This window comes from Hibiscus syriacus, unplaced genomic scaffold (genome assembly GCF_006381635.1).
Source record: "Hibiscus syriacus cultivar Baekdansim isolate YM2019G1 unplaced genomic scaffold, ASM638163v2 tig00004630_pilon, whole genome shotgun sequence".
Lineage (NCBI taxonomy): Eukaryota > Viridiplantae > Streptophyta > Magnoliopsida > Malvales > Malvaceae > Hibiscus > Hibiscus syriacus.
Window position 1 is genome coordinate 207,067 of NW_024062021.1, and position 11,935 is coordinate 219,001.

General features: G+C 32.7%; 1 protein-coding gene across 1 annotated transcript; it reads left to right on the forward strand.

Annotated features, from left to right (window-relative positions):
• Nucleotides 1-4,088: 4,088 nt before the first annotated feature.
• On the forward strand, nucleotides 4,089-9,650 carry LOC120196324 (protein SCAI-like). Its single transcript, XM_039198151.1, has 9 exons — nucleotides 4,089-4,754; nucleotides 5,711-5,923; nucleotides 6,025-6,267; nucleotides 6,810-6,876; nucleotides 6,990-7,181; nucleotides 7,328-7,419; nucleotides 8,421-8,603; nucleotides 8,690-8,826; nucleotides 8,958-9,650. Exons 1-9 carry the CDS (start codon nucleotides 4,263-4,265, stop codon nucleotides 9,142-9,144), a joined length of 1,806 nt encoding a protein of 601 aa, XP_039054082.1. The 5' UTR covers nucleotides 4,089-4,262; the 3' UTR covers nucleotides 9,145-9,650.
• The last annotated feature ends 2,285 nt before the right edge of the window (nucleotides 9,651-11,935 follow it).

Consider the following 11,935-nt stretch of genomic DNA (forward strand, 5'->3'; position numbering starts at 1 on the left):
GAGACTTTCCTCAGTTTACGACGCTGGGCAATCATCTACGGTCTAAAGTCGGGGGAGGTTGACTTTGAACTGTCCACTGGCAGGTTATCATTCCTTGCAACGTCGGTACCCTCTTTACCATCAGTTTTCTTCGATGAAACGTTTCTTAAGCCCCCTCCACGTTCATACTCATTGTAAAGGATGAACAATCCTTGTGATCAAACATTCTACAGTTAAAACAAATCAGGGGTAGACCTTCATACTCAATTTGATACCATCTACCATCAATTTCAATTTTCGGCACTAAGGCTCGCTCAAAATAAATTTCCACACAGACGCATAAATCTTCCCTTAGAAGCATAGCTGGTATTGCTATCTACTTCGAGGGCGCGACCTAGGGCATTCCCCATGGTAAATAGCAGACGTTCATTATAGTATTGAACTGGCAGCCCCGGAAAACGGATCCAAACCACAGTGGAGTCGATAGTCGTGGTCGACGGATGAAACTTAGGGAACCATTTACGCACTGTTAAGTACTGACCATAATCAAGAGGCCTTTAACAATTGTTGTTTTCGATGTCAAAATAATTCATTATTCTCAATTAATCAATAAGGAAATGCGTAGTGTAGAGAAATAAGAGTTGAATCCTCAAGGACTTAGAAAATCACAAATTTATGTTTGATTGTTTTAAATCAGGCGTGAAAATAATAAAAGGGGGTTTAGGCATAAATATATTTAAGTGATAAAAGCGATTAAATAAATAAAAGCAATTTAAATAAAAATAAGAGAGTAGATATTGTGAATAAATACTGTAAAAATAGCCTCAAGCCTTGCTTTGACTCAATTTCCTTATGATCATCGAATAAGATTTTTTCTTCGGGATTCACGTCGGTTACTTTGTCTACAAGGGCTATCCCCGTGACTCTATCTTGTATACCGAATACCCAAGGCAATCTTTGATTCTGGCTTTGGTAATTGATTCTAACAACATCAATTGTCGTAGATCAACTACCGTTTAAGTTCGTGGCTTCTGACTCAGATTGTTGATTCGATAACCGTCAATTTCGATCTCAATTCCCTCTTGGCGAAGCTATCTCGCCAAGTGTGTTCCCAGGAAGTCGAATTTCTTTCTATAAGCCGAATCTTCCTCCCACACGTTTAATCGCAACAACCTCTTGACCAAAGTCAATCTTTGATTTTGAAAACTGTTTTGATTTTGAAAAATAAGCGCAGAGATTGAGAGAGATATTCCGAAAATATTAAGGGCTTGTTTCAATTCTCCCGATAGAATTGAGTCATCACGACAGCTATCGGCTTATGAAAAGTTTAGCTAAGCATGACAAAAGTCATACTTAGCATTTAAAAACAAAGCTTGGAAAATAAAAGAAAAATGAAAAGAACATGAAAGTAGAAAGCTTTTATAAAAACTAGAGAGAAAAGAAGATTGTAATCCGAATGCTGAGTTTAGGCTTACCCCAAGTGGGTATTTATAGCATCTAAAAGCCTAAATGATAAACAAATAAAATAAATAAAATAATCCTAAAGATAATTGTTTTTAAATTTAAATTCAAACTTAAACTAGTCTCCTAATGCAACTCTGTTCGTCAATCTTCTAGAAGGCGTGCGGAGGAAGTCTTCTAGAAACCGTTGCTGACTGGACCTTCTAGAAACTGCCACGTCAGATCGCGTCATGCCCAGAGTTGTGCCCATGTCTCCAACCGTGACCAAATAATAAAAAAAATGCAGAATGCGCTCGTTTTGTCACTAATTCTAGAAAGTAAGGACATGCACGAAAACAAACATAACACGACCAATTTAGCAATAATAAATCCTCAAAACTAAAGAAATTACGAGCAAAGATTAACGATTCTCATCCGTCTTCCTCCAAGGCAAAGCAGAGACCATCCATGGATGAAAATTTGATGAGAAAGTAACCATCTCCAATGTCGAATCAGATCATACTTAGGCTTAGGCATCCACAGTTTCCGGATTCGCTCATCAAGAACACAAAATTCGATAGATGTACCAAGAAGTTTCACGATCAGGCAATTAGACCATCGAACATTGAGGTTGGTTCTGAACCTCTCCGAAGTACACAAAGCCGGCTTTGAATCCTTGGTACTCATTGAAATCAGGCCATAATTTTTTCTAGTAGGACCAAATTCGTCCGAATCCTAGAATCCATGAATTATGTACTTGCCCATAAGCATATTTCTATAGGATAGCTTTTTCTTCACAGAGTTATTTTCTTTCAAACCCTCCGAGGCTATGTAAATGTGGGCAGTCCTAGGCGCCTCCATAATCTCTAAATCATCTTTGTCATGTGAAACAGCATTCGCAGCTTTAATTTTCTTCGTGCTCCTCGTCAGCAAGTCGCATTCTTGACTGGAGCGTTCAGAGTTTTCCCATCGCTTTGTAATTTTTATTATTTTAGATAAACTTTTATTTTAATATGACATAATTTGGTAGTATTTTTCTTGAATAGATAATTTGTTATAACACATTTTTATAGTACATTCTTTTAGGTTGGATTTAATGCCTCTTTTTAGATCTATACAATTTTTGTTTGGTTATTCTATTGATCTATCCATACTTTAGACTCTTAGACATTGACAATATATACATCCATAGACGCATATATTTAAACACGAGACCTATAGAAAAAATAACACTCTTTTTAACCAATAAAGATCATTGATAGATTTAAAATTGAAGTTTGATATAAAGTATAATATAAAAATGTTACTTTATGCTTAAGATTTGGTGTGTTTATGAGTTTATCCTAAAAATAAAAAACATAGGCTGTCCATCTTGTTTGCATCTACAATCGCCAGGCAAGCAATCAACCTTATGACCTAAAGTGATGTTTGGTTCACTGGAATATTTATGAGGAAATTGGAATATGTGAAAGAATTGAAATCTGAAAAAATTAGAATCTGAATTTGAAACCTGTTTGGTTGGCAGCAAATTGAATTAGAATCCAATTCCATATTCTGTTTGTTTCGCATACATGTCAGATGAATTTGATTTCAGTAATGTAAAATGACATAATTTCCCTTATTGTTTTTTTTACTTATTTTTAGTTTGTTTTATAACTTACATGTAATAATATATTATAAAAAAATTATTTTTGGGTATTATTGTAATTATTCCTAAATATATAAGGTAAAATTATATTTTTTGGGTCGGGTCGAGTATTTTTCATCCTAAACCCGAACCCGACCGAATATCACACTTAAAAAACCCGACCCTACCCGAACCCAATTTTTTTAAAAAAAATCCGACCCGTCCACTATTTTTTTTTTAAAAACCCGACCCGAATACCACACTTAAAAAACCCCGACCCGATCCGAACCCAATTTTTTAAAAAAAAATCGACTCGATCCCGAAATTTGACTCGACAAAAGATTTATAAGGGTAGTATGGTCAAATTTCACATTTCCCCTAAAGGATTTCAATTCAATCATGTTATGGATTAAATTTACTTTCCCTCCCTTGATGGAAATATATTCCAATTCCCCTTTAAAAACTTGAACCAAACATGAGAAAGTGGTGGAATTAGATTCAAATTCCCCATAATTCCAAGAGATTCCAACGAACCAAACGACACCTAAGAGTCTAAGAGTAGAATATTCATCTTGAATTTCTATAATTATATATATATATATTCCAATAAATTATAATATTATATCTTATTTTATTTTCGTGTGTTATATTTTACTTTTCAATATTATATTGATGTCATTATATACCCTTTATATCTATAATCCCAACTAACAAAAATAATTAATTCATTTAATACTGCTGACCTGTATCGGTAAGAATTTAAGAAACCAGAGAGACCTATTTCAAATACATTATTTAAAACCATTATTTATTGAAGAAAACAAAATTAAAGAATTGGTTATCTGCACACTTGTTAAGCAACAACCTAAAATAGAAGCCGTTGGATTTCTCTTCTTTTTCCCCAGTTATCATCGGACGGTGTACATATTTTTTGGCCAGAGAAAACAGTGTTATACTTCTTCGTCGCCAAATCATTGAAATCAGTGACATTTAATCACTGGATTTATAAAACCTTATACGCTGACACCCATAAAAACTACAGCTCAGCTCCTGAAAGTCCACACTCTCTCTCTCTAGACCTCTCTGAAACATTTCTCCATGTCCGCCGTAACCGTCGTCGAATCCCCCTAACGGAACCGCTTAGGCGCTTACGCTCTCAATTCGTCCCCTTTTTTGTTCTTTAAATCGAAATTAGTGTTGGTTTTCGGTTCCGTACATGGCGGAGGACGACGTCGTTCCCAAGACCTTCCGAGCTCTTGTCGAGAGCGCCGACCGTAAATTCGCACGAGTTCGGGATTTCCCGTCGTACGGACGGGCACAAGGCCAACACTATTTCCACAAGGTCTTCAAAGCCTACATGAGGTTATGGAAGTACCAGCAAGAAAACCGAGCGCAGCTTGTTAAAGCCGGTTTGAGCCGGTGGGAGATTGGCGAGATCGCCGGTCGGATCGGCCAGCTGTATTTCGGCCAGTACATGAGGACGAGCGAGGCTAGGTTTCTAGTCGAATCCTACGTTTTCTATGAAGCGATTTTGAAGAGGAGGTATTTCGAAGGGGGTGAAGTGAAGGACCTTCGAGTTCGGTTTAAGGAGTTGAGATTTTATGCCCGGTTTTTGCTGGTTTCGTTGATTTTGAACCGGACCGAGATGGTGAAAGTTGTAGTTGAAAAGCTTAGAGCTCTTGTTGATGACTGCAAGGCTAATTTCCTGGTAAGAACGAAATTTACTTTTTTTGCTTTGTGTGCGTGGGGGGAATTTCAAGCTGAATTTTTATTTATATGTATTTGTTTGTTTTTGCTATTATTTTGATACGGTGCTTTTCCAGTTTTCGTCTTCTCTCTTTGTCTGCTAAAGGGAATTATGAATAAATAGTAACAAAATAATTTAGGTTTTCCTCAGAAAGGATTTATTCTTTGGATTTTAAGAAAATGGAAGGGAAATGATTGAATATTATCGATTACCATTAAATTATTATCAAATAATGGAACTCAATCTCTCTTTTTCTCTTTTCAAATTAATATTAAGAATATGACTCTGGTAAATTTACTTGAGAAATATAACTTAAATTTTTGTAAATAATCTAAAATTTGAATATACGAATGGATCAGCCAGCTTTATTTCCTGTGTCCCTTATTTCTATTCTCATCTTTGTTGTATCTTTTTTTGCTGTGTGTGTGTGTGTTTTTTTGTAACATCTTCTTCAGTGTTTTGCAACCCTATTTTAATAACCATTTAATTTATTCATTTTTTCGTAATGATTGAGCTAAAAATTAAGGATAATTATGTTCCTGGATGATTATGCTCATATCAAAAGTTTTTTCTTGTAAACCTTAGGGCTGTTTGTGTACTTGATTTTTTTTCTGCTTTTGTTAGGATGGGTTAGATTTTTTCTTCTGCACTTCCATTGGATGAAAAATGTGTCATTCTTTCTCATCGAGCATGTAATCAAAGTATTTGAAGTGAAAATTTTTCAGGATATGTTTGTTTGAATTGATGAATGTGAACACATTATTGAGTGCTGTGCATTATATTAGAGCATGATTAAATATGCTATAACGGAGTTTTAGTTTTAGAGGCACATATTGTAAAGCTTGTGGGCTTATTAACTCTATACTATGTGTTAGTTGATCCTGGTCGGAGCATATGATTCTTCTCCCCTTTTTCAGGAAACAAACTTTAAAGAGTGGAAGCTAGTAGTGCAAGAAATTCTCTGCTTTATAAACATTGATACAACTTTTACCATTCCAAGCTCGAGGCCATTTCGCTACTGTGCTATTCTTGACAGTCATCCAAAGTCTGCTCCATATGTAGCTCGATACCATGCAAAGAAGATTCTAAAGTTTCGAGATGCTGTGGTGATGAGTTATCACCGGAATGAGGTGAAAGATTTATTTTATGGTCCGACTGTTTTGATTTTTGAGGCCATATTCTAAACCTGCAAATTGAGATTCTTGTAATCTGTTGTTCTGGTCATTTTCAGGTAAAATTTGCAGAACTTACTCTGGATGCATACAGAATGCTGCAGTGTTTAGAATGGGAGCCTAGTGGATCATTTTACCAGAAGCATCCTGCTGAACCAAAGGAGAATGGTGGGACAGTTGATTATTCTGGAGCTTCCGGACTAATCGATATGAATTTGGCTGCAGACATGACTGACCCAACTCTACCTCCGAGTCCAAGGAAGGCTATTCTGTATCGACCATCTGTGACACATTTGATAGCAGTGAGTTACAAACCCTGTTTATTGAACTTGCTACTGCTATACATATATATTAACAGGAGATATTTAGGCTAGTGCATTTCTTTTAAGATTGTTTTAGGTGGTTTTTGGACATTTTGTTCCACTACTCTGTTCCTAGTTTTCTTGTACCTTTCCAGGTTGAAGGTGAATCAACATCTAACATACTCTTTCGGTAACCAAATTGAGTTGAAAAAATATTAAATTAATTAAGATTTATGATGGCATCCTCTTGAGAATTGAACCACTCGGAACATGTTTGTTCACGGCTGACTGTTAGGTTCTCCTACTATTTTAGGAAGAGATGTGAGGTCCCTGCTGTGCCACAAATGGCTTCATTAAATTGTAGTTAACAGTGTGTTTGTATTATTTATGATGGGGGACTTTGCGTTTATTGTCTATCAATGGCATTATCTTCTTTTGGCTTATTTGAATGCATTTTTTTTCTATCAACAACATAATCTTCACGGATATTTGTATGGATAGAATAATTACAAATGATGTTTAACGAATAAATGTTTGGGCAGGTTATGGCAACTATTTGTGAGGAGCTGCCTCCAGAGAGTATTATGCTTGTTTATCTATCTGCCTCAGGTAATTTTTCTTCCACATCATTGCTATATGAGGGAAAAAGATTTTTCTCTTCCCCCAATTGGAATAATTTGAATGTTTCTTCCTAAATTGTTGACTCAGTGATAATTATGCAGGGAAGTCTGGTCATATTAATGCTTCTCAGGTAGAAACTTCAGGAGGATCTAGGCGAACAAGAAAAAGCATTCTCATTTCTCACAATTCCCTTGAACAGAATTGCTCTGCACCTGAATCCCATGTCAATGGTGTAAAAGAGTATAGTGACTACTATGACAATTACCTGTGGTTAGGTCCTAAAGGAAATGGTGGTAGGTAGCTCTAGCCATATCTAATGCTATATGCTATCTTTAGCTTTTATTGAGGATTTGTGGACCAAAACTCCTGAATTTGTGCAACATGAATTTTATTTAGTTTATTCCAATTTATCTTAGGTATGATTTTCTCGGATTTGCAGGTGCAAGTAACCTCTATCCCGGTGATATAATTCCTTTCACCCGAAGACCTCTTTTCTTGATCATTGATAGTGACTGCAGCCATGCATTCAAGGCAAGTTTTTCGTAACTTGTGTATGCTTGACAAGATACATTTAGTTTACTTGTTATTTACAACCGTAGTTTCTTCCAGATTTTTCTGCTGTGTTTAGAAGGTTATATGTTATTGTATTCTTTGGTGTGGCATTTGAAAGAATTTTGTCTTTTTCTTTAATTTTAGAAAGTTTAAAGTTTAAACCTTAAATCACTTATATTCCTCTTATTTTTCCTCTGACCTTCAATGTGATTACACATGGCATTCACAGTATGGAGTTGGATTGAAAAGTCGAAAAAATAATGTGAATATTTTAAGAGGATATATAAGACTGGAATTTGATTGATAGTAGTGAAGTAATATTGCTCTTATTGCAACTTGCAAATAAAGTTAAATTCATCAGAATGCTTTTTGCGGATGGAAATGATGGATAGTCAATTAACAGAAGGAAACTGAATCTTACCATGGTTATAATGAAAAAGATGGAAAATGAAATTTGAAGGTTTTAAAGTCTTATTCAGTGGTCTGTGGCCATGAGATAAATTGTTCTTGCTGCAACATGCAAGTAATTTCTATTGCAATTCCTTTAAAGATGAAAATGATGGACAATAACTGAACAGAAGACATTAATTATACCCTTTGCTTGAAATGTTGATTGATAGGCTTTGTTTTCCTCATTCAAGGTTTAATGTATCTTTCCGAGTTCCTCAAAAAAAAAGTATCTTTCCGAGCAGGTGAACCTACTATCTAAAATGTTCTTTTAATATTATACTGAAATGAAAAAAGTACAAATAAAAATTTATGACAGTCTGAGAATTAACTGCTTGGAACATGTTTGTTTACTGCTAGGTGTTATTACCATTTTCGGAAGAGGTGTGGGGTCTGTTAAATTGCTAATAGCTTCATTAAACTTGTATTTAACTGTATTTGTACGATTTGGAATGGGAGATCTCATCTTGATGTTATCTTTGTTATTGTTTATCTATGTGATTCCTTACGCTATATATTACTCTGAATTTCAGGTCTTACATGGTGCAGAAAGGGGAGAAAAAGCTGCCCTACTGCTTTCGCCATTGAAGCCATTTTTCAATGATCCATCCGCTGCTGATATTAGCCAGAATGGAAGTCAGTTTACCTTTTTCTTGACTGCTCCTCTACAAGCATTTTGCCAAATGGTCGGATTCTCCTTGTCTGATAGTGACATGGTAAATTTTCAAATTATTTGAGTTTGTTAAGCCTACATTCTCTCTGCACCTGTGGGTCATACTTTTCCTTGCTTTTCTTCTTTTAGGAGGTTCTAGACGCTTCCCAAAGCATACTATCTACTGCTTTCTCCAAGTGGGAAGTAATTCTTTGCAAATCACCTAACCTGGACCTGGTTTGGGGACAGGTTTTATCTGATCCTTTTTTAAGGCGTATTATTGTTAGGTACTTTATTTTTAAAATTTTTATCTGATTATCTTGCTGTTGTAAATATAATTAAGTTTTTCTTAGTTTAATGGAGGCATTCTGAGACAAAAGTACTGAATGAAATGACTTTTCTTGCGACTTTTATCCAGATTCATATTCTTTCGAGCCGTGCTCTCTGCCATCTGCCCAGCAGAAGGGGGTGATCAATTTCTGCCCCTTTGCTTACCAGAACTTCCTAATTCCCTCTCTTCAAAGTCCGATGTTGTGCGGTCTTCTGTCATCCAGCTTGCAGATCACCTGAAAGTTTCCCACTGCTTTCATTTTGTCTATACATAAGTAGGGCCTTTCATGTTGATGAAATCTGCAACATAACATTGTTGCATCCAATACAGATGTTATGGTGCTGTAGTTCCTAGAGTTTTGACACAAGTTGGACTTTCTGGGCCCTCAAAGGTATATGATTGCTGGGTGGGGCTTAAGACGAGCATTGTCGAGGGTATTTGATTGAGCAAGCTTGCTTAGCTTCCATACATGACTTTGCTGGTGTGCAGAATCTATATTCTGGTTTGGTACCAAGTTGAGATGGGTGCTTGATAACATGCAACATAGTTTGGTAAAGGCTTTAGGAGCCGGTTGAAGTATCTATAAGGTAGTTTCTGTGCCAGTATTGCAGTTTAGTCTTGGGATTATTGTTTTGTTTTTCCAATTTTGTTCCTTTTTTCTGTAAAAAGAAAAGTGAGTCTGAGGTAGGGGTAGTGGGATTAATTATTTTTCCTTTTGATGGGTTTGATTTACATGTAAAGGTAAAAGGGTAGAAGGTTAATTGAATAGGATTGGTATTTGAGGAATCATTTCAATACATGTATTACTTTTTCCTTCTTTGTAGTTGGACTTTTGTTTTTCTTCTTTCACAATCAAATCAAATGAAATCTAAAGCAATATTGTTCCTACCTTTGTAAATAGAACTATAGACGGGTAACTTTGAGTTTCTTTTATGTAATATCTAAAGTTTTTGTAATTTTTAAAATTTTAAATGTAGTCAGATATGGATCGAAGAGAGTGAATGGGGATAGTCGTCCTCAGAAAATTTTATAAATTTTAGATATATTTTTTTGGTATTTTTTTGGGTATTAAGTTTTTGTTCTGTTTAAAATTGTATAACTTTATTTCTTATAATTTTATAATTTTGTTATTCTTACATAAAATTATGCACATGTCTCGATCTTAGTTGCATTTAAAATATATTTAGATTCAGGAAATTCTACAATGTATTATGCATACCGTAACATATTACTAAAGTGACGTATCGAAATGTATCACTAGTTAAATTGTCTTTATTAAATAAATAATAAAAATGATAAATTACAATTTTGTACCTAAATTATCATTTTTCTTTAATTTTAGTATGTAAATTTTATTTTTTTTTAAATCATTGAAGCTAATGCTTATGTGGCATGACATTTTAATTTTTTTTAATTATCACAACACTTTTTTTTTATTTGTCAATATTCCTTAATTAATTTTATTCAACTAATTAGGTGGTTATGTCACCTATAGAATAAAAATATAAAAATCATTATTGCTTCTAGATGGATTGATCTCATTTATTTTTCATGAGAAACAAATTACTCCACCATTGAGCTAAATTAGTCATTTAAGTAAATTTTACCATATTTCGAAATTTAACTTATATCACAAATCAATATTTTCGATGATTATAAGATTCAAATTTGGGACACTTTAAATTAATCACCAAAAGCTTAGTCACTCAACTATAATGTGAATTTTTTTATTATATTGAATTTAATACTTACTTATATCATTATTAAATTAAAATTTTAATTTTTTCACTTTAATTCAAAAATAAAAATAATTAAATAATTCACATATTTTTATAAAAATTATATGAAATAATTATAAAAAGGTATATTTATACTATTATAAAAATATTTATTTATTTTTTAAAATCTAATTAATTATTTATTTGAAATAATATCATTTTTAAATTATCTATTTAATTTTAAATAATTTAAATCTAAGGTAAATTATATCTTTATTATCCAACTATTACTTTGGTTCCGTACAATATTATTTAAAATTAAATAAATAATTTAAAAATAATATTATTTCAAATAAATAAATTATATGATTTTAAAAATAAATAAATTTAAAATATTTTCATAATATTATAAATAAACTTCTTAGAATAATTTAATATAAATTATATAAATACATAAAAGTAAGTATTTAATTATTTTTATTTTCAAATAAAATTAAAAATTATTCTTTAATTTAATAATAATACAAGTAAGTATTGAGTTTGATATAATAAAAATGATTAAACTTTTGATCATTAATTTAAAGTGTTATGTATTCACATTTTATAATCATCATAAAATATTAATTTTGTGATGATGTTATTAGATAATTTAAATAAGATCAACTTATTATAAATGACTAATTTAATTTAGTGGTTGAGTGCCTTGTATTTCATGTAAGATTCCTATGTTCAATTCATGCTAAGAGCAAGAATTCTTTTATTTTATCCTCATAATTGGTGACATGTGTCACCATTTAATTGGTTGAATAAAATTAATTAAAAAATATCGATGGAGAAACAAAAAATGATGTGAAGATAAAAAAATAAAAAATTAACATGTCATGCCATATCACATTATCGTTAATGTTTTTGAAAAAAAAAATAAAGTTTATGTACTAAAATAAAATAAAAAAGACAGTGTAAGTACTAAACATATAATTTATCTTTTTAATATATACTTAATAGATATATTTTAGTTAGTGGTATGTTTCGATACGTTGCTTTAGTGATATGTTGCAGAGTGTGCGACATGCGTTGTAAATCTCATCCTTAAATTCATATATTTTTTTATAAAATACCAATCAAATAAAGATTTAAAAAATGGTTTTCTCTTAGCCAATTTTTAGAGGAATCGTGAAACTTGGAAGAGAAAAGAAAAATGTTAATTATACTTAAATTTTTTCCTCTCATTGAGTTTTGAAGAAAAATATAACGTTAATAAATTTGTTCATTGATATAAAAAATCGAGAAAGAGATATGGTGAATTCACGGTGGGAATTTGGAAAGACCAAAATTAAATAGATTCAA